Here is a 24,479-nt window from a genome sequence, read left to right on the forward strand (position 1 = left end):
ACAGAAAGGCAATGGCTAGGTAAATGGGGTTAAATGACATATCCAGAGTCACACAGCTGGGGGGGGGGTGTCTTTATTTCTTAACTATATCCATGGTATTCATTGCTTACACTAGATATTTAAGATCTTTGATATAATCAATGTAACACTTGCATCCTAGCTTGGGTTATGCTCTATTTCACACATAATTTTATATATATATATATATGTATACACACACACACACACACACAAGCACATGCGCCCACGCGCGCGCACACACACACACACACACGCACAAGTTCTGTTCTCTTGTAAAGGTTATAAACCTTTGAAGACCAGCATCTATGACAAATACTTCTTTAGAATCTCTCACAATTTCTTGCATGGGTTAAGGTACACCCAAAGCTCTTAACAAATGTCTATTGAATTAAATTATACGATGGACATCACTGAAAACTATTTCCTAAAGTTATCTAAGGGTTAGCAAAAAGTGAAATGGGAGACCTAGGAAGCCAGTGGCTGTCCTTCCTTCAAGAGAGCCACTTGTTAGTTATGTTGTGAAAGAGATTTTTGCTCAGGTATGGATTATACATAGACAGCAAGTGAAGTCCATTCCAACTCTAAGATTCTGCAATTCTAGATGACTCTATGACTATAGAAAAAACTCAGCTTTCATGTATATAAAGATAGCCTTACAATGACAAAAGTGAAACATAGCTTAGCAAAGGATGCCTGAGAAAGATCTTAGAATACCTTTTCTCTTACAACTTTAGTAATTAAAAATATATCACCTATCATGATCTATATATTACTCTGATTTATTGTCCTGGCCAATGCATAACTTTTAGAATCAGAAGAGGAATATTGAAAATCCGGTCTAAAGCATTCCCTTTATGATCATGGTTTTAAATCAAATCTACCTTTCTTTTTCCACTTTGTCGATTAACTTCCAATCTCAAATCTCCACCTACCTTTCAGACAACTCAATTTGAATGTCCAATAGACATCTTAAATTCAATATATCCAAAACAGCATTCATCTTTCCCCCAACTCCTCTACTACAGCTACATTCCCTTTTACTGTAGAGGGCAACACCACTCCCCCTGTTTCACAACTGAGTAGTCTTCCTGGATTCCTCTCTATCTCTCACCCCTTTATATCCCACCTATTATCAAGGTCTACTGACTTTGTCTTTGCAACATATCTTGAATATGCCACCTCTTCTCCTCTAACACTATCACCACTCTAGAGCAATCTTTCATCACTTCCACCCTGGACTATTGCAACAGCCAGTTAGTCTGCCAACCTCAAGTCTCTCCTCACTCTATTCTATCCTCCATTCAACCACCAAAGGGATTTTCCTAAAATATAAGTTCCTATCATTTCATTTGCCCTACTCAAGTAAACTTTTAGAGCCTTCCTCCAGTTTTGTTACACCTTACTTCCCAATATGTATTCTTGGATCCAGTGACACTGGCTTCCTCGATGTTCCACAAACAAGAAAATTCATTATTTGGTTCCCTGCATTGTCTCTGGTTGCTTTCCATCCTTGAAACACTTTTCCTCCTCTACTCTAGACATTGATTCCCTGGATTTTTTTAAAGCCTCACCTAAAACGTCCCCTTCTACAAGAAATCTTGCTTAATTCTAGTGCTTCCCTCCTGATAACTGTTTCCTATTTACACTGTATACAACTTGTTTTATATATATATTTGTTTGCATGTTGTCTCCCTCATTAGGCTGTAAGTTTCCTGAGGGCAAATACTGTCTTTTATATTTTTAAAAAATCTCCAGCACTTAGTACCTGACATATTGATTAGGTGAGTGAGATCTCAGTTTGCTCATTCATTGAGATGAGATAACAATGCTTACTATCCATATTCTACAAGGTTATAAGAAAAGCACTTTGCAAACCTTAAATTACCTTAAGCCATGAGTTTGGGGTTTTGATTTTTAAATTCTTACCCTCCATCTTAGAACCAGTATAAACCCAGAAGTTCCTGTCTCCAGATCTGATTCTCTATTCAGTGAGCAATCTAACTGTCCCAAATCATAAGTTTTAGCACAATCTTATTCACAGTACAATCACAAAATCTCATGTTCAGTAATTTTGGAAATGATTTTGATAGATAAGAAAATAGATTTAATGTTATATGTGCATATATTTCTTCATGTAAACATGTGTGTGTATAAAATACGTATCTTTTCTTGACAGCAAGAAAAGTATTACTACTTTCAGGGTCTGAGTTCTACACTTATTAGACTTGAAGGTCTTATTAGATTAGAATTTCAGGGTTTCTTTTTTAATGACTAAAGTGAAGTTCCTAAAATTCCACCGTTCCCATCCACAATTTACTGCTCTTATTCTTTACTGTCTTCAGTAAATATTTATTGAGTAGCTATGATCCTAAAAGTCTAATGCTATGGTCAATGGAAGTTGCAAAAGTGAATAAGATGTGACCACTGCCTCCAAGAAACTTACATCTTTTTGGAGAAATGAGGCATGCAGGATGTAGCAAGTGCTCTAAGGAGAGAGAGAAGTATACTGAACAGGAACAGATAAAGGGAGAGATCACTTGCGAGTGAAGGAGTTAGGGAAGACTCTGGGAAGGAAGAATCATTCAAACTGGGCAAAATGGCCAATAACTACTTCGTTGCCAGATGTAATGATTTTTTCTCAAACTTTATGCTTCTTGGCTTCTTTGAGCATCTGATGCTATTGATCCCTCTCTTCTTCTGAACACTTCTTTCCAGGTTGTCATAAAACACTGCTCTCCTTCAGTTCTTATCCAATCTATCCTTTTACTACTGTGGAAAGGAAAACTGAATCAAGCTTTTGGCACTTGGGCCCACTGAGATGGATGCAGATACTGGTTGGAATGTGAGGGAGGGGCAGTGACACTTGGAGTGAGAAAAGGGGGTTGTGAGAAAAAACTGTTAACTGAAGGGTCTTTGCCCTCTGAACTCTTGGAGAGGGGAGCAAAGTCCTGGAGCTCTGGATTTCCACCTGTTGAAAAGCCTTGCCTCCATTTCCCTTGCCCAGAAGAGAAAGAAGGTTCCTGTAGTTGGAGAGCATCCATTAGAGGAAGAACAAGTAACTCCAGCTGCCAAGAAGGGGCTGATCCCTTAACTTCAGAGGGTCACCCTGAAAATCCTTTCCTTCCCTAGACCTTCCCAAGAAGGACACTTGCCACTGGTTAAGGTAAGAGAAAGACTTTAATTACATAAGAAGAGGATAGTTAATTTGGAGTGAAGCCATCTTGGCTCAGCTGAAGAAGACAAGAAACCCCAAATAGGGTCTCCTCTTCCCTCTAACCTATCCCCCACCCTGGATTCCTCTATCCTCTCCCTTCTCCAGCTACCTTGTTCATCAACAAAATAAACCAATTTGCAGTCAGATCAAGGAGAAGTCATTACACGAGGCAAAAAGGGGAAAGGGATTTGAGCAGCTGCTTTGCTTAGACGCCATTTTTAGCGAGATCCACTGCGGTGCCAGCATTGGCCTTGGGGAGGTTTCTGTAGGGAGAGAGTCCAAGCTTAATCAACCAGCATTTCCACCCATCTCTCCAAATAGGAAAGCCTTCCCTTTAGCATCCAGGGCCAGCCCCCGTTCTCTGAAAGTACACCATTCCAGAGAAACCTCCTCTGTTGTCTTTAGTAAAAGTAGAGTATTGAGAGGGGAGTTGACAGACATTCACACTCAGGTCTGTCACTCTCTTCCACACAAACCCTCTTGAATATACATATTTTTACAGTTTGGTGAGCCAGACTTGGATTTCTTCTTGTCTCATTTATAAACTGGTCTTTTTTCTCTAGGAGTAAATAATTCTGCCAGTAAAATTTCTAGATCTTGGAAAGTTGGGTCAAATAAGTGGATTGCATGTTTAAATTCTTTTATTGCTTTTAAAACGGTAACAAAAAATTTGGGCATCCTCACCTTCAGACTATTCAAGTCTCCAATAGTGAAAGGTTTATGTGATTTTACATGGACAATTCCCAAATCTGGCTGAAAACTCATTTGATCACTAATAAGTAGAATAGATAAATGCTTTTCAGCTCTCTCTACTTTCTCTTCATTCTCTTTAGGTTCTTTTGTCTTGGTTTTATCCGTATCCTCTTTAAGTTCATTCACTATTTCTGCCAGTTGAGAGACCTTTTTATTGATTTCCAAAATCATCAATGTTATATCTATGTTATTCTGTGTTCTGCCAAAAATCTTGTTGATCACAAATTTCATTGTATAGTATAATTGTATGGTAGAATATATAATGCCAATTGTGCCAGGAATGAATGATATGAATTCTTCCAGCTCTATCTTCAACCATGTAAAATTATCATACATATTCAGGAAAAAATAGATATAGTCTGGTATTATCGCAAAAAACAGATCATAAATCATATACCCAAATTGTGTCAAGGCAAAATATCCCATAACTATTATTACCTGTCTCTTTGTGATTTCATTGGTGTTTTATTTTAATTTTCTATTTTTAGACTTGACAGAAACCCCCTTTAAAGACACTTTGCAGCTTTTTTCTTTTTTCTACTAGCCCTTTAAGAGCTGCTTGCTCTCTTTTGATCGACAGAACTTTTGTTTGATTGGCTGCTTTGCTGTCAGTCTGCCTCCCACATCCTCCCCAAAATGGCTACCTCTGTTTTTCCTTACTGAGATTTTTGTTGTTTTACAATAAATCTCTACTGAACCCCTTTCTTCGTGTTCTTGTTTATACTATTGAGGTTTTGTGTAACCTTTGCCATATTTTTACACTATTATATCTTCTTTTTTGGATATGGATCATATCCATATTCTACTCTACTCATTCCCTAATTATGAATATAACCCAAGTTTCTATCCACAGGCCAACTATTTCTCTCTATATATCTCTAATTTGCTCCTGCTCTCACACAGTCTTACTCTCCCTCGTTCTCTCATCAGCTCAAATAACTTTAGTTATATTTCCAAGTTGAAGAATTTCACATCTATATATCCTGCCTAGTCTCTTCATTAAGCTCTCAGAGTCATTCAACAGGAACTAGACATTTCAAACTTGATGCCCAATATGTCCAAAAATGAACATACCTTTCTCTTAAAAAATACCCTTAAACTAAACCTTCCTTTTTCTATTGAGTGTGCCACCATACTACCAAGCCACTCAAATTCTCAATTTTGGCATCATCCTATACACCTCACTCTCATTAACAATACATGTCCAAATTCCTGCCCAAATATTGATATTTCTATTTTCACAAAAGATCTCTCCTCCATATTCTCTCCATTTAAAATCATCATTTATATTCACTATCTCTTAGCCTCTTCCTTGGTCTCTGACTCAAAACTCTCCTTCCTCCATTTCATCCTTCACATAGCTACCAAATTCATTTTCCTAAAACTTAGTTCTAACCACATCACTGTTCTACATAATAAATTCCAGTGGTGTCCTATTATCTGAGCTATGAAATACAAATTTCTGACATTCTAAAACCTTTCACAATCTAGTCATATCTATTTTTTATAGTTCTATCAGGGAAGAGAAAGAAAAATATGCATCTTTAGAGTGTCTACTTTTATTTGCCAGGCATTGCACAAAATTATTTTGTATCATCTCATTTGAGCAATATAACTCTGGGACGAAGTTGCTATTATTATCCTAATTTTATAGTTGAAGAAACTGAGGCAGGTAGAGATTAATGATTTGGCCAAGGGTGCGCAACTAGAGATAATTAATTCAAACTCAGATCTTTCTGATTCTATATCTGGACCTCTATCCACTCTGCCACTTAGCTGCCTATTACATGATAATCCTCTTCTCTTACTTTGCATTCTGGACAAAATGGTTTTTACTCTGTTCTTTACCCACGGAACTTCATCTCCTATCTCTGTTTCTGCAGTAGCAATATACCATGCCTGAAATGCATTTCCTCTTCACCTCTAGGCTCAGTTCACTGCTCCCTAATGAAAATATATGCAAAAAATTTAAATAGAATATTAGCAAAGAGACTCCAACAAGTGATCAAGAGGATCAACCACAATGATCAGGTGGGATTTATACCAGGAATGCAAGAATGGTTCACCTCTATTATTCAACATTGTACTAGAAACACTAGCAGTAGCAATTAGAGAAGAAAAAGAAATTGAAGGTATCAAAATAGGCAATGAGGAGACTAAGCTATCACTCTTTGCAGATGATATGATGGTCTACTTAAAAAATCCTAAAGAATCAACTAAAAAGCTTGTAGAAATAATCGACAACTTTAGCAAAGTTGCAGGATACAAAATAAATGCACATAAATCATCAGCATTTCTATACATTTCCAACACATCACAGCAGCAAGAGGTAGAAAAAGAAACACCATTTAAAATCACCCTAGACAATGTAAAATACTTAGGAATCTATCTACCAAAACAAACACAGGAATTATACAAAAACAACTACAAAACACTTTCCAAACAATTAAAACTAGATCTAAACAATTGGAAAAATATTGATTGCTCATGGGTAGGATGAGCTAACATACTAAAAATGACCATTCTACCCAAATTAATTTACCTATTTAGCGCCATACCTATCAAACTACCAAAAAACTTTTTTACTGAATTAGGAAAAACTATAACAAAGTTCATCTGGAATAACAAAAGGTCAAGAATATCAAGGGAAATAATGAAAAAAATGTGAAGGAAGGGGGCCTAGCAGTACCAGATATTAAACTGTACTATAAAGCAGCGGTCATCAAAACAATATGGTACTGGCTAAGAGACAGAAGGGAGGATCAGTGGAATAGACTTGGGGTAAGTGACACCAGCAAGACAGTGTATGATAAACCCCAAGAGCCCAACTTTTGGGACAAAAATCCACTATTTGACAAAAACTGCTGGGAAATTTGGAAAACATTATGGGAGAGATTAGGTTTAGATCAACATCTCACACCATACACCAAGATAAATTCAGAATAGGTGGATGACTTGAATATAAAGAGGGAAACTATAAATAAGTTAAGTGAACATAGAATAGTTTGTTTACTTGTCAGATCTCTGGGAAAGGAAAGATTTTAAAACCAAGCAAGAGTTAGAGAAAATTACAAAATGTAAAATAAATGATTTTGAATATATCAAACTAAAAAGCTTTTGTACAAAAAAAAAAAACAATGTAGCCAAAATCAGAAGGGAAACAACAAATTGTGAAAAAATCTTTATAACAAAAAACTCTGACAGGGGTCTAATTACTCAAAAATACAAGGAGTTAAACCAATTGTATAAAAAAAATCAAGGCATTCCCCAATTGATAAATGGGCAAGAGACATGAATAGACAATTTTCAGATAAAGAAATCAAAACTATCAATAAGCACATGAAAAAGTGTTCTAAATCTCGAATAATTAGAAAAATGCAAATCAAAACAACTCTGAGGTATCACCAGATTGGCAAACCTGACAGAAAAGGAAAGTAATGAATGCTGGAGGGGATGTGGCAAAATAGGGATATTAATGCATCGCTGGTGGAGTTGTGAATTGATCCAACCATTCTGGATGGCAATTTGGAACTATGCTCAAAGGGCTTTAAAAGACTCCCTGCAGGGACAGCTGGGTAGCTCAGTGGATGGAGAGCCAGGTCTAGAGACTGGAGGTCCTAGGTTCAAATCCAGTCTCAGACACTTCCCAGCTGTGTGACCCTGGACAAGTCACTTGACCCCCATTGCCCAGTCTTACTGCTCTTCCACCAAGGAGCCAATACAGAGAAGTTAAGGGTTAAAAAAATAAAATATAATAAAATAAAATAAAATAAAAGTCTCCCTGCCCTTTGATCCAGCCATACCACTGCTGGGTTTATACCCCAAAGAGATCATAAGGAAAAAGACATGTACAAAAAACATATATAGAGAGATAGTTAAATCAGAATGTATGTATACAGAGAGATGTATCAATACATGTATATATTTATGGAGACTTATCTATATGTGTGTATGTATATATATGTGTATATATATATACACATAAAAATAAAATTCTAAAGTTTTAGTGCAGTTTAAGGCTTAAAGAACTTTTGGAATGCCATGTCAGTGTGGATATGTGCTGTCTTTCATGTGTGTATGTATATATTGTTTTCCCTCACTATATTCAGAGCTCCTTAAGGTCAAACTTTGTTTCCTTTTTATCTTCCTATGCCCGGCTTCTAGTAGTCCTTGGCACCTAGTAGGTACTTATTAAGAGTTTACTGATTGACTGATTTGAGTATCTCTCCTTTCCACTCTTTCCTTTATCATGAGGCTAATAAAATTATATCCACCTCTTGCCATGCATATTCAGTGGTCCCTTTAAACACCAATTCCCATGAAAGTGAAATGAGATGGAATCACAATGAAATGCAGAGTCCATTTTCCAGAGTCACTCTGACTTCTTAAAGACTCTAAAAATATGAGCTGGCATCCCTGTCAGTACCCAGACTTGATTACATCTGTTCCACACACGTGATTCTATGAAAGTGATGTCTATTCATTTGAACTTTCTGTCCTTACTGTTGACTTTTTAGCAGGAAAGCCAGCACTCTACTAGTCACTTCTGTGAATTGCTTATATAAACATGTAGTGTTCAATTCATTTGCCAGCTCGTTCCTGCTGGTAAATGCCAATTGACTTTGGTACTCTCCACCTGCAGGGCTCAGCAAAATGGAGGACTGCTTATTTCTAGAAAATCTCTCTTGTTAAAAAAATTATCTATGTATCACCAGCAGATATTTGGCTCTGTGGGCTCTCTCCAAGCCCGTGAGAATCTCCAGAAGAGATAACAAAGGCCAGGGCAACAAAACATCCCAGAAGTCTGGAGGAGCTATTTAAATCTCTGCCTTAGAATATAGGTGTGACAATCTGGGCAGCATTTTAAATCCTGCACAGACATTATCACTTGAGGTGGTAGAATATGGTGCAAATGAACCCAAGAGGCTTATATTGATATTTTCTGGGGCCCTGTGAAGACAATTCAACTAGAATTTACTGCAGCTCCCCTGAGAACCTTGAAGGCTGCTGTTGCAGGTGATTGTAATTAGGGCTGAAGGACCCAGCTAGGCTCTGCCAAGAGATGATAAAGTATGGGAAAGACAGGATGGGAGGACCAATTGCTTTTTTCCCTGCTCATTAAAGTGAGCTGTGCTCAAAACCCTGCTCCTTAGCCTAAGTCAGAGGATGACCTGCTATTTCTCTTCCACCTGAAGAGTGAGGGAAAGGGGAGAGAGAGAAAAAGAGAGTCACATAGATGCTGAGAGATAAGTGATTTATCCTTTCCTAGCTACTAAGAGATTAGAATAAAAATGTTGTTTCTGCCTTCTATTGAAATCTTGGTTCCATTATCTTTTTTTTTATTTAGAGAACAGAAGGAAGGCCAGAAAGAAGTATAGACAAATAGGATAGCTTTGAAAGCAGCAGGTCAATTTTATTATATGCTAAAAAATAAAAGCAAGCTGTATATAGATAGTAGAGGTCTGTAGTTTCATGTTTGATGATCTTATTATAATCCATAATGTCCATAAAAAAGTCACTATATTTTAATGTTGAAGTCCATCATAAAAATGAATATTTTTAAGAAGTCTAAAAAAGAAATCACTATTCCATTTTAACGACTCTACTCAGGCTAATATGTTTTATACTCTGGCACAGATCAAGACTCTAATATAGAAGTTTTGCTCTTAAAGAGAGAACAGGCATAACTCTTGAGCAGGAGTGGAAATAGAGAGGCAGAGGTTCTGAACCCCTATAATGAAGAGGAAGACAACACCTAGGGAGAAAAAAAGCCTTCGAGTAAATAAGAATCATGGGGAGAAAGCTTCATAAATGATGAGGGCTGGAGAAGTAGCATTGTGACTGTGCACTCTCATTAAGATCCTTTGGTCTTGGTTTCCCATGCTGGTCAACTAGCTGGAAGGATTTCTGGAAAAAATTCCCCACTGGACCTTAAATCTTTCTCTTTTTTCTCTCTCTCTCCCTCCCACCCTCCCTCTCTCTCTGTTTCTCTGTCTCTCTGTCTCTGTCTCTCCTTCTCTCTCTGTCTCTTTCTGTCTTAGTCTCTTCCTCCTTCCCCCCTCTCTTTGTCTCTCTGCCTCTGTCTCTCTCTTCCTCCTTCCCTTCCTCCCCATTTCTCTCCCTCTTTCTCTGTCTGTCTCTGTCTGTCTGTCTGTCTGTCTCTCTCTCTCTCTCTGTCTCTCTCTCTCCTTCCTTCTTTCTCTGTCTCTCTGTCTCTCTGTCTCCCTCCATCCTTTCCTCCCTCCCCCCTCCTTCTTTTTCTCTCTCTGTCTCTGGCTCTGTCTCTTCTCTCTCTTTCTCTGCCTCCTTATGTCTCTTTTTCTCTTTCTCTTTCTGTATCATATATAAACACATACACATGTGTATATACATATATATACAAAGAACACTATATTTTATAATATATACCAATACCTGTATATATATGTATACAGAACATGCTTGTGTGTATGTATATAGTCAAATCCTGTATATATACATGTATAAATAAATATATATATATATATATATATACACACATTTGTAAAATGCTGTTCAGAGCCATAATTATTACTGTCCACAAGCACCTAGTTTTCTTCTAGGTAAGACTTAGTCAAGGTTTCCTTTAAATATAAAAAAGTCCATCTTGTTACAAATGAGAAATTCTGTTTCCTCGACCAGTTGGGATGCTGTTTCCACATGTGACTATAATCCTGAGTGTGTGTGTGTGTGTGTGTGTGTGTGTGTGTATACACCCACTGCAGATAACACACTATGTATGCGTGTCTACATGTACAGACATACAAGTTACTTACCCAAGGGGATTCATGCTAAAGGGTTTGCTAACACATTCTACTTCTGCCTGCACAAGGGAATTTCAGATGAATGAAAACATTACCAGCTGGGGAGATGATAACTAGATCAGGGTTTGCAGAGCATTTACTCACCTGCTATCTTGCAACTACACTGTGAAATAGCACATATGGTCACAGATGATGAGAACTGGCTCAGAGAGGTTGTGCTCATTCTCATTTCCCCAGTCCTGAGTTTTTTTTATCAGTGTAGGAAGCCCCTTTAAGGAAACTCCTAACTATGCCCATGAGCAACTGTACTGTAAATTTTCATCTTAGCAAGTTTTCTAGGAGAACTAATAGGTTAGTATTGACTCAGGGTAAGTGAGCCAATGAATATCAAAGGCAGGACTTGAACTCAAGGTATTCTGACTTGGAACCCAACTTTCTATCCACTGGCATGTGCTAACATCAGGGAAAGTTTTGTGAAGAAAGGAAAACTTGAAATGAGGCATGAAGAAAAGGAAGATTCTAACAGGCAAGGAGAAGAAGGCAATTCACTTCACACATAGGGCTGCTTTATATTAATGCATAGAAAAAGAAACTAGAATATCAAGGCCAGGGAACTCCGAATGGACCAGGTTGCTTGTAATGGATGCTATGAGACAGACAGAGGGCATGAAGGAAGGTTGGAAAGATAGTCCGACACTTGGTTTTAGAGGGTCCCACATACCAGGCTGAAAAGTATGTGTTTGATCCTAGAGGCAAAAACTCCCCTTAGGAGAATGGCAAAGTCAAGTTATATTTTAGAAATATTAATTTGATATTTGTTTGGAGTATAGATTTGAGAACCTCTAATTAGGCGGGATGGCATGGAGAACAACAGAGAAAGGGCTAATTGAGAAAAATATTATAATAGTCTAACCCTAGGCAAGATGGGAAGTGAAGAACAAAACATGGGTGATCACCACGTGAGCAGATAAAGGAAATATCATGGATGAGTTGTAGAGGTAGAATCAATAGAACTTTTCAATGAATGGGTATGGGAGAATGGGGGTGGGGGGAGGAATCACTGATTACACCAAAGTTAAGATCCTTGGAGAGTGGGAGAATGATGGTGCCTTCAAAAAGTTGCAAAATTTGAATAAGTGGCCAGCTTACAAGAGAAGAAGATGGGTTCCGTTTCAAACATGCTAAGTTTAATAGAGGTGCAAATGTTAATCCAAAAAAATAAACTGTGGTGAGTGGAAAACAAGGAATGGAAGCAAGAATATCACTCACCCTACCAAAGAAAGAAAAAAAGGCTATAGCAAGTAATTAGATATAGGAAATAAGGGAGCTTTGAAGAACAAGGGCAAATGTTACTACTCTGCCCAATATGACACACGTGGAATGTTAAAAGGGAGGATTTTTGGGGGGGGGCAGCTGGGTAGCTCAGTAGATTGAGAGCCAGGCCTACAGGTGGGAGGTCATAGGTTCAAATCTGGCTTCAGATATTTCCCAGCTTTGTGACCCTGGGCAAGTCACTTGACCCCCATTGCATACCTTTACCACTCTTCTGCCTTGAAGCCAATACACAGTATTGACTCTAAGATGGAAGGTAAGGGTTTTAAAAAAAATAAAAAGGGGGGATTTAATACAAATAAATAGTTTCATAAGCCAATTGGAAGAAAATCTTGTACCCCTCACTGTGGACATTCAATACACACATGACAGAACCCTCATACTAGAAGCCCTTGTTAGAGAACTTGATCATGAACTCACTGATCAGGTACCTGCCAAGGACTTGCTTAAAAGGTGATATTTGAGAGACACAGTATGTAAAGAAATACCCCGGGCAGGAAGAGATATAATTCCTACACCTGACCCCTAGACCACTCTCTATGAGGAAGCATGGATGTAGGATTCATGGGAAGTTTTTCCTGGTTACCACTTAGATGGATGGGACTGAAAGATGGGGTTAGTAGCATGGGGAGATGTGTTAGGTTTTTATTATTATTATTATTATTATTATTATTATTATTGTTGTTGTTGTTGTTGTTGTTGTTGTTGTTGTTGTTTTGCTGATTGTCTTGAGAAAGCCATCTTTCACTTTATTTATTTGTTTGTTTTTAAACCCTTACCTTCAGTCTTGGAGTCAATACTGTGTATTGGCTCCTTGGTGGAAGAGTGGTAAGGGTAGGCAATGAGGGTCAAGTGACTTGCCCAGGGTCACACAGCTGGGAAGTGTCTGAGGCTGTATTTGAACCTAGGACCTCCCATCTCTAGGCCTGACTCTCAATCCACGGAGCTACCCAGCTGCTCCAGATGTGTTAGTTTTTAATGGCTCAGATCAAGCATTTTGGGAGATGTTTTAGGAAAAGACTTGACTATCTTTAAATCTCCTGTGTTAGTTTCTTTCTGATTTTTCATGTGATCTCTAATCTTTTTGGAAGAAGGAAGAATAGAAATAAAATTTTTTTTAGAATATCTAAAAAAAAATAATGGGATCCAGATTCCTTTGGAAATTCCAATTCTGGGTAATGCTATTCAGAGAGGATTTCAGTCTTCATAAAGATATTTTTGATAAGAGCTTCCACCAAGCAATGCAAGCAAATTTGGAGTTGCCAGTCCTCTAGGTAGTTATTGCAGAGGTCACACCAATATTTCCTTTCCATATCCCTACTCTTTGACTAGAAAAATTCAAAAAGTCCATGTTGTCCCAGAGGTAGATACCTGAAGGTTACCTTTGTAATAATTTGTCCCTGGCTATACCTTTCTTTGTGAAGGCAGCAGAGAATAGTGGATAGAATACTGAACTTAAGTGTCTGGTAGTCCTGGGTTCAAGTTCTACCTCTGCTATTTACTAGCTGCATAACCTTTTTAACAATACAGTTAACCTAGATATTGTTTCTTAGGTAGATCCCTAGGATTTATTTATTAAATCACATATACAATGTCATTTATATTAGCAAAGGGAATTTCCACACCAGGAGTTCCCCATACTAATCCTCCACTTTAAATCCTCCACTCATACATGCATACATTTTTAAAAGTATTAAGCAGACAATGAGAATGACAAAGAATGAAAATAACTAATCTCAAAGAGTTCACATTTTAACAGAAAAGACAAGTACATATGTAGGAGTATGAAAATAAATAGAAAGAGAAAAAGAGTACATATAAGTATACAAAAGTAGAAAGTAATGTTTGAGCTCTGTTTTGAAAGAAAATAAGAATTCTATCAAGTGGAAATAAGGAAAGAGCTTATTTTAGGCACCGGAGGCAGTCAATACAAAGTATAAAGATGGAAGACGCCTTATGTGCGAGGGATAGGATTGCAGAGTACAGGAGGGAGAATAAGGAGTATGCATTATGTGTCTATGCATTGTCTGTACACATATGTGTATTTTATATGTGTGTGTATATATGCATGTGTACATATATGTTTATCCAGGCACATACATATCCAAATGGGAATTAACTAACATTTAACTTTTGCAAGTTTCATTTATTGTTTTCATATATATGAGATAGAGAATATATATGAGAATAGAGAAGTGATCTCAGAGTTAGAAGGGTTCAAGTGCTACCTGCTCTCTGTACTGACCTTGTGACTCAGAGCAAATAACTTAACCTCTAAGTACTCTCAGGAAACTCTCTTGGAATAGAGATTGCAGAAAAGGAATAGATGTGTATTGGTAGAGGAAGTTCCTTAATTGGCTATCCCAACACTAATGAAACACACACACACACAAACATATACATATATATATATATACACACACACAAATATGTTTGTGTGTGTGTATAATTAATTAATTAGTTTATTGGTCATATTGACAGCTACCTATCCCAAGATTTTGGAAATTTTTTCTTTGAAGTTTTTTTTGGAGAATTAATTTGTATTAATGTAAGAACTATGTAATGCAAGAATAATGTAAGAAATTTCATAGAAACTTTTTTTTACCTGAAATTTGTCAAAGCCTCCTTGTGGAAGTTTCCAGGACAAATATACGGTGTTCTCTTCCTCTCCAAAAATCTGAAAGTCTGAAGGAGGATCTGGAACTAGAATAATCATATGAAACCATTAATATTTGGATATTGTCAAAATTGCCATATTTTCCTCATTGGACTAAAAATTGGATAATCTAAAACAAAACTGTGCACTCACCAAAAACTATGCCTGTAAAAGCTTCTCATTGTGATATTAGACTGGGAAGAGATGCTTAATAAGACCAAAGAAAGGAAAAGTCAAAAAAGATTTAAATGAGCCAAAGTTGCCATACAAGAAAATATTCTGCCTATTCTTTCTGGTTCAATGGGTGTTTCCTCTTTGTTTCTGATGTGGATCTGAGTTTTAGATTTCTTCTTTGTAATTGTCCAATTTTTTTCTCAAATACCCAGAAGCTTGGTTTCTAGATCCAGCTTCAAGACTATTTTTATAACCTAAAAGTATAAAAGGGACTGGAAGGGACATTATATGTGAATTTATTGATACCCAAAAGATCAGAAGAAGGTAAATTGCATCAGGAAATAGATAGACAGATAGAAATGGATGGATAGAGATAAAGATACAATATAAAGATACTGAAAAAAATCATTTATGAGTTAACAATCCATTTTTTTCTTTTACACATTGATATTTGCACCCTAAATATTAGTGAAATATAACTTTATATTTTACCATAACTACAGATATCCCTTCCACATCATGGGATTTAGGGGGGAAGGTGCCCCCACAATCTGGAAAATCCACAAAAAAAAATTTTACTCTCCCTTCATACCAGAAAAATCTGTATTTCTTTTTTGGGGTATTAATGATACCTTATTGTAAAATTTGGGCTAAGTATCTGATCATAGGCTATATGTAGATCAATTAACACTTCTAACCTTTGGGTATCTACTGTTAGCTTTCTCATGGTTTTTGAAAACTTTAACTTTTATTTATTTTAACTTAAAAAAAGAAACTATGTATTTTTATGGCATCAAAAGACAAAGTATGTTGATATTATACAATACCATGCATATATTTTATACATTTTTAAGTTTCTGAACTTTTCTATGTCATTTTTTGACCTTCCCATGTTGTCTCTATCTTCCCAAAAAATTCCCATTTAGTTTTTTATGCCAGGGCACCATGATATATCAAAACTGTGATGGAGAAAGTGTACATAATGTAGATGAGATACCTCTCTCTCTCTTTCTCTCTCTCTCTCTCTCTCTATATATATATATATAATATGTATATATTATATACATATAATATGTTTCACTATCAATGGTTTTAGATAAAATGCTCTCTTTAAATACATCCATGTTCCTGCTATATCTATGAAAAGTTACATGTAAATGAACTTACAAGTACTAGCTCTGAGGATAGTAGGCTGGCTCTTCTTTAGTCCATTGGTAGTCACAATACTGATTAAAAAGTCAGTCCCTGGGGCAAGGCCATTAAACTTGAACATCCTAAACATAAAAAAAAATGTGTATTTTAAAATATATGAATCAGAAACAATTGGAATATCTTACTTTTGTGTATTTCATTAAAAGTTTCCTTCTCATGTGGCCATGGTTATTTGACACGGTGAATTTTAATTTTATTGTTACTTTTTTAAACCCTTACCTTCTGTCTTGGAGTCAATACTGTGTATTGGCTACAAGGCAGAGGAGTGGTAAGGGCTAGGTAATGGGGGTCAAGTGACTTGCTCAAGGTCACATAGCTAGGAAGTGTCTGAGGCCAGATTTGAACCTAGGACCTCCCATCTCTAGGCCTGGCTCTCAATCTATTGAGCCACCCAGCTGCCCCTATTACTTTTTAAATTAAACATATTAATTAAATTTATAGATAATAAAATTATTGATTATATTTATATATAAATAAATAACAATTTATTTATTTATTTACAGAGAAATCTGACTAAAGTTGATATATGTTTCAAGGTCATTCAGATCAGAAGATTCATGAAATTAATTTATTATGAAAAGTCACTTGGTTATTTATTCACAATGTGTCACTTCCCTAAAAGTACACTGGTTAAAATCTTTTCTTAAAACTTGTGGGTTGCTGGGGGCAGCTGGGTAGCTCAGTGGATTGAGAGTCAGGTCTAGAGACAGGAGGTCCTAGGTTCAAATCTGGCCTCAGACACTTCCCAGCTGTGTGACCCTGGGCAAGTCACTTGACCCCCATTGCCTACCCTTACCACTCTTCCACCAAGGAACTAATACACAGAAGTTAAGGGTTTAAAAATATATAAAAAATAAAAAAAATATTAGAAAAAAACTTGTGGGTTGAATTCTCAAAAGCTCTGCTAAAAATTCTGCCACATGTATGTATGATTCTGGAGAAATGACTTAATTTCTCTGTTCCTGTTTTTTCATCAGAAAAATAGGGGGGTTGTCCTAAATAATCTCTAAAGTCACTTCCAGTTCTACAGCTATAGTCTCATAATATTCATTCTGCATCAGACAACAGATTGCTTTGCTTCTCATCCAAAGTCAACACCAAAGACTTGATCGGCATTTGGTTGATTTTAGGATTTTTTTTTTTAATCCCAGCAACACACAAAGTTTATCTATTGGGATATATAGGAAATTGCAATCTGCCTCTGTAAAAGGAATACCCATTTTGATGAAATCCTGTCCTTGCAGTATTCAAGTTACTGAAATTTGCTACTCAGAATCAAACATGGTGGTACACACTCTCCACTAGTAGAAGGCTGAGGTGGTGGGATCTCTGGAATTCGGGCATTCTGCATTTCAATGGGCTATGCCATTCAGTTTTCTGCACTAAATATGGTATTCATATGGTGAGCCCTTGGGATCAGAGGCTGGGGTGAGGGGAAGTGGGGAACCAGATTGATTTCCTGAAGGATGAAATGGCATAGATTGGAAATGAAGCAGGTCAAGGCTCCTGAGTCATCAAAGTAGAACTTGTCCCATGAGTAGTGCCAGGGCAAGATAATGAGACCAAGTCTAAAAATCCTTAAAAATCACTAACCATAGAATAGGAAATGCGAATGCTACACTGTATGTAATTGATATTTTAATCCCTTCATACCTCTCCATAGAATACAACATTTCTTCCTTCATGAAGCCCTCACTGGCTATTGATATAATATATCCATCTAGTATACTTTTAGCTGGAATCCAGGTTACTGTTATTGAAGTTGAGTCCCTGCTGTGATTCATGTACTCAACGGCACTGGGTGCTGTTAATAAGAAAAGGAACACTTTAAAACAAGAGCAACATATTTTGTTTCTTTATATATAGTTCTGGGGTTATAGGAAGCTCGAAATCTGTGCTGAAATTGTTTTTGTCCCAAACTCCCAAAATGTTGTTCTGTTTAACAGCATGGGTATGTTATTAATAACAGAAAGGAAAAAGAAAGCAAGCAAAAAGGGGGGCAGTTAGGTGGATCAGTGGATAAAGAACAAGGTCTGGAATCAGGAGGAACTGAGTTCAAATCTGACCTCAGAGTCTTTTCTATCTGTGTGATCCTGGGCAAGCCACTTAACCCCAACTACCTAGCTTTACCACTCTTATACCCTCAAACCAATACACCTCATTGGTTCTAAGATGGAAGGTAAAGGTTCGTTGTTTGGTTTTTTTTGTAAGTGAAGGAATATTCATACATAGGGGGATAATAATGGCTAATATTTATATAATGCTATAGGAGATATTTAGTATCAGTTCTAAGACAGAAGGTAAGGGAAGAAAGAAAAAGGAAGGCTAAAGAGAGGAAGGAAGGAAGGACGAGAAGAAGGAAGGAAAAAAAGGAGGGAGGGAGGGTGGAAAAGAGAGAGGGAGGAAAATCCATTTCGATCTAAAGTAGATAAAATATTCTTTAAACAACTGCCAATTATTTCCACAATTTTGTCTTCATTTGGTTTGGAAATCGTCTTCTGGATCTCTAATTTCAATAGTTCAAGGAAATCTCAGTGAGAAAATTTGCTCTGCCAATTCAGATCATAGTTAAGTAAGGATTCTTAACCTTTTCATGTCATAAAATCCTTTGACCTTATGGTGAAAATTATAGACTTTTTTTTTTACAGAATAGTGTCTTTGAATGAATAAAAGAAAATATATAGAATTGCAAAGGAAATCACAGAGTAGTAAAAGTAATGAAACATTTTTTTCTCATCCAGGTTCAGGAAATCTCTTGAAATTTATACAGAAAAACATTATTTCTGGTTAAGAGCCCCTTTACAATTACCCAGAGAACTGAGAGGTTAGGTAACTCATTCAAGTTTCCATAGTTAGTGTGTCAGAAGCAGGGCTTGAACCCAAATCCTCCTGACTCCAATGAACTATGAAACTTTTCTCTGCCCTCATTTTTAATCTTAAATGTGGGAGGGAGATAACCTTACTTGGTTTTGATCTGCCACCATTAGAAACATTCTTTAATCTTTGAGATTTGTAATCCTATTAACTAAGGAACACTGACAGAGTTGACCAGTGGCAAAGTTAATTACAATCTGAACTTCTTAGAAGTTCTCTCCTCCTCAGGGAGAAAATGACTTTGAAATTGTATGTGATTTCTCAGCCTTTTAATGATTTTTAAAGTACTTCATATCATCAGGAAAAAAGGAAATTCTTAGAAATCCTGATTCTAAAACTATAAGATGAGTTTAACAGTCAGAAAAAAAACCTGAAAACTTCGGAAATGATTTGCAAGATATTGGATTCCTAACACTCTCTTGTAACTTAGAATTTCTAAAATATTCAGATCAAAACAATACCATTGAAAGAGAAAAGATGTGTAATCATGAAACAGGAAAGGTCAGAAATTTATATGTGTCCTAACACATACCTCATACAACCATTGTTTTTCATTTCATGGCCATCCTTTCCCGCTGCCATCACTACCAGTGACCAAATTAATGCCTGCCACTAGAGTTATTTCCTAAAATGAGGAACTGGCACTCCATTTGATCATACAAGTGACACCAAAAGAATTTACTAATAAATGGAGGCACTGGCCAAGTCCCAGACAGTTGATAACTCTTAATATCAAACAATATAATTTTTTAACCCTTTCCTTCCATCTTAGAACCAATACTATGTTGGTTCTAAGATGGAAGAGCAGTAAGGGCTAGGCAATGAGAGTTAAGTGACTTGTCCAGGATCACAAAGCTAGGTAATGCCTGAGGACAGATTTGAACCTAGGATGTCCTGTCTCTAGACCTGGCTCTCAATCCACTGAGTCTCCCAGTTGCCCCAAGTTATATAATTCTTCAAATTATATATATATATATATATACATATATATATATATATATATATCTTATATTATATATCTTCAAATTCACACAGTGTAACTATAACTATATTTGCAGAGGGGAAACTCTGCCAATGAAGATAACTAATAATCAAATTGTATACCCTGCTTACCATAACATATTCCTCTAAAAGAATGAAAAATATTTTTTTAAATGATCACCAATGTCAAGACCAAAATGTAAAAGCATAAGCCATACCAGTCTGAATTTCTTTTACTCTTGGAGTGCTATCTTTAAATCCTTCTTTTTCAGTTCTAATGGAAAAGTTGTAGATTGTAGCTGGAGCCAAGTTGGAGAATATTGCATTTTCTTGTGTTACTTTTTGGACCTATTGTTGCCAAAGAGAAAATTCGGGGTATTCATGTAGAAAAGCATTTCAAAATAGGACACAAGCCAGAAGTTCACTTAGTTCTCCCACCATTTAATAGAAGTGTCTATTAGTAGGGGCTTATGTATGAAATCAGGCTTTCATTCTAGCAAGAGTATTTTATAACATACCATGACAGCATCCGCACAGTTTGTGCATGTAATCTCATAATGCTGAAAATTTCCATCAACTCGGTCCCAAAGAATTTGAATGGAAGTATCTGTAACTCTACCTTCACGAATGTTTAATGGAACTTCCAGACCTACCAAAGCATACAAAAATAGAGTAAGTCATTACAGATTTTCAAATGATTTGCTTTATTTTGACCTTCCCATCCAAGGAATGCAAAGAAAAGTGTGCACAAATGGACAACGGAAAAATATATTATAAAATTATAATTATTTTATATAATAAAATATAAAAATTTAAATATTATATATTACATATTACATATATAATAAACATATAACATCATACAAACGTAATTATACAATTATAATATTATTTTTCCATTATAGTAATAATTAATAATAAAATCATAATTGAGTTATAAGAGTAAGTATTGCTTTGAAATACTGGCAGAGGTAGATAACTTTTTTTTTGGTTGCAGCAAAATCAGCATTTGGATACTGATGAATAATCACTACAATGGACAAAGGTTTGCCACATTGTCATGGTTGAAGCTCACATTGCAAAAGATGCCAAATTAAATTTTAAAAAGTTACAAGAATCCACAACCTTTCACTAACAACAATTAATAAATTATATTAATCACCAGATTTAATACATTTTCCAAAAGTCTCAGTGGGAATAAGATGAAGACTTTTGACATGCCTTATGTAGACAGATTTGGAAGAGATTGTAGGGACCATTGATTCAACTTCATCTTTTCATGGATGAGGAAGCAGGCATAGGAAGGTTGAGAGTTCCTCAAGGTCACTCAGGTATAAGTGGCAGAACTAGGATTTGGTCTTCACATCTCAAACCAGTGCCCTTTCCATAGATGAAGTTATTTCCCTAAATTTATATGAGATCATAGATTTAAGGCTGGACAGGACCTCAGAGGTCATTGAGTCTAATCTCCTAATTTTATAATTAAGAAAATAAAAACCAAGAGAAGTTAAATGACTTCAAATTAGCAAGTGTCTGAGGTGGTTCTTGAGCTTCAGTCTTCCTACCTATTTCCACTCTTCTACATATCACATAGATACATTTTCTCCTGATCTTTCCAAGAACCTTATGGATTAGATTCTTCACAGATGAAGAAGAAAATTGAAGGTCAGAGGGACAAAATGACTTTACTTTAAAATCTTTTGGGTAATGTGTTTCAAAGTTATACATGTAGTGCATTCCTAAGGCATGGTTCCAAACCAGGACATTCTAATTTCAAGTTCAGTCCTTTAGTACCTAGACTAAGAAGTCTCAGATTTTCTAACAGACTTTATTTTCTAGATCCTTGAACTTTTATCTTCTTAATTTCAAAACTGCCCTCTTCAATAATGAAGACTATTCAATAATTCAATAAGCACTTATTTTGGTGAACCTATAAGACATTAGCAAGTCATATGCCCATTTTTAATTCTACTTCCTTCGTTCTGTTATTTATTTTCTATTTATCCTGTTTATAGCTTGCTCTGTAATATTTGTTTGCATGTTCTCTCACCCATTAGGTTGTAAGCTCCTTGAAGGCAAGAACCGTTTTTTGCTTCTTTTTGTATCTGCAGCCCTTAGCCCATTGCCTAGCACATAGCAGATGCTTAGTAAATGCTTACTGAATGAATGAATGAAAAAACAAGACAAAATTAAGCAAAATTAAAAAACAGCAGTTTTTAAGGTCACAACTGTATTCCTCTTTTGAAGTGAAACCATAGTTATCTGTATGCTTCACCTTCACTGACCCTCCAATAACCTATTATAGCACAGTAGCAAATGTTACGGAAAGATTGAAAAGATGAAATCAAGAAAGCACCCTGCCTGCAAAAAAAAATTTTTTTTCATCTAAAGGCAGACACTATATGCACATAAGAAGCATTTAAGCACATAAAAATAAATATATTATCTTTTAGTAGCTGCTGATTAAAATTTTGGACAGACTGTCAATTCTGAGCCAACGGACTAGGGAAGATCCAATGTTCTAGCAAGCAGGACAATTCAGCACCCTTACAAGGACTCACAAATGGTGGATGTCAGGCAGCTACTCTTGATACCTTCAGGGTGGTCACATTGCATCCTACCTGAGCTCCCTCAGCTCTAGGCTACATACCCATTGCTGCAAGAAGACAATTTAAGGGCGTTCTTGTCTGGCAGATCCAGTGTGGCAATCTGTGCCACAGCCAGTTAGGGGCACAAAGTGACTGGCAGCCAGAACACAACCTAGGAAAGAGCAGCATCTGGGCATTCTGGGTAAGTCCAATGCCACATTCCCAGGAATATAGTCTGAGGTAAACCCAAACTCAGCCATGGACAGACTGAAAGAGCTGTTTCAGACAGGTCCCAGCAGGTCTCAAGAGCTCTGAAGAAGAAAGGTCTTAGACAAAATCCAGCCTAAGCAGCCCCTCAAGCCTAAGGTGGAAACCCATCATGGGAGAAACCAAACCTAGCTCAAGGCAGAGACTAGTAAGGAGACAACCCCTGATAAGATCCTAGGTCTTAAAGGATCGGCCAACTTGGGACCCATGAGCCCCTGCTCCCCAATATTCAGTAAATCAGTCTGACTCTAGCTTAGCATTAACCCTACCCACCCATGAGCAAATCAAGGAAATATCCTAAATGAGGAAATACCACAGTTGACAATATGCACCCTCACACAGAGGGATTAAACAATAAATAGCACCTTATAGGCCAGGGAAAACTTCAGAGCAAAAAATTTCCTTCAGGAGTCCATGGAAGAAAGGAAAAGTCAGATCTGAATAGGTGAGGAAGAAAGAATGTCAATGAAAACTGATACTTTAAAACAGAGGGTCATACACCTCACTCAAGAACCTAATGCCCTAAAATCCAGAATGTTTCGAATAATATATAAAAGGAAATATCAAAATGAAACAAAAAATTAAAATTAAAAAAAATTAAAAATATAATACCAGAAACAGCTGACCTGGAAAACAGGCTATGGAGAGACAATATAAGGATTATAAAACTCCAAAATCTGTGATCATAAAAAAAGAATTGAGCCCAATATTTAAAAAAGGTATAAATGAAAATTGCCTAGAATTCTTAGAACCAGAGGGAAATATGAAATGAGAAAGAAGCCAACAAGTAGTTAGAAAGAAAGCCCAAAATAAAAATTCCTAAGAGCATCAAAGTCAAAATACAGAGTTTCTAGGTAAAATGAAAAAAATACTCCAAGAAGCCAAAAAGGAATTCAAATGTCAAAGAACCACAATATAGATTACAAAAGACATAACAACTATCTCACAATAATAATAATCCAAAAGGCAAAAGATAGTGATATATAATAAAAGATCACAGGTTATCTGGTAAAATTAAGTATGGTCTGATGGGGGGGGCAGAGAGAGGGGGAATGAAATGACAAGAACTGAATACACACTGGGTGATAGAAATATAAGTGTCAAGAGAAACACACAGAGAGAAATAAATATTAAAACTATTATAATGGAATAACTAACATACCTTTTTCAGAACTAGACAAATCTAACCTGAAGATAAACAAGAAGAAAGCTAAGTACTTTAGTACTTTAGAAAAATTAGAGATGACATACACTATGTCTCTGGTAATGTGAATAGAAAGTAACATATATAAATGTCACCCACATGTGGAAAAAATTAACCATATATTGGGACATAAGGAAATTACCAAAAATGTAGAAAAGCAAAAAATAGTAAACATATTTACTGATCACAGTGTAATAAAAATATATTCAACAAAGAGCTCTTAAAGTAATAATTTTAAGTAATCAGATACTAAATGACATAATTATAAAGAAATAGTGGGTCTAAGAACAAATTACAGAAGCATCAAGTTTGAGTAAAACTTTTAAAGAGGGTAGGATTGTGGTTTGTCAGAGAGGATGAAGTAAATGGCAAGAATAAAAAAATGAAGGCTTAGAAGTAGGAGGAAAAATTAACAGAAAAA

General features: G+C 36.2%; 1 protein-coding gene across 1 annotated transcript in view; it reads right to left on the minus strand.

The window, feature by feature from the left end:
- The window catches only part of PTPRQ (protein tyrosine phosphatase receptor type Q), a 354,830-nt gene that overhangs the window by 294,289 nt on the left and 36,062 nt on the right, over window positions 1-24,479 (minus strand). The window contains exons 13-17 of the mRNA XM_044679179.1: window positions 20,518-20,648; window positions 20,218-20,347; window positions 17,798-17,948; window positions 16,100-16,206; window positions 14,708-14,805 (exon numbers count right to left, since the gene is read on the minus strand). Coding sequence (XP_044535114.1) covers window positions 14,708-14,805; window positions 16,100-16,206; window positions 17,798-17,948; window positions 20,218-20,347; window positions 20,518-20,648 — 617 coding nt within the window. The remainder of the gene's footprint in view (window positions 1-14,707; window positions 14,806-16,099; window positions 16,207-17,797; window positions 17,949-20,217; window positions 20,348-20,517; window positions 20,649-24,479) is intronic.

Source organism: Gracilinanus agilis, chromosome 5 (assembly GCF_016433145.1).
Source record: "Gracilinanus agilis isolate LMUSP501 chromosome 5, AgileGrace, whole genome shotgun sequence".
Classification (NCBI taxonomy): domain Eukaryota; kingdom Metazoa; phylum Chordata; class Mammalia; order Didelphimorphia; family Didelphidae; genus Gracilinanus; species Gracilinanus agilis.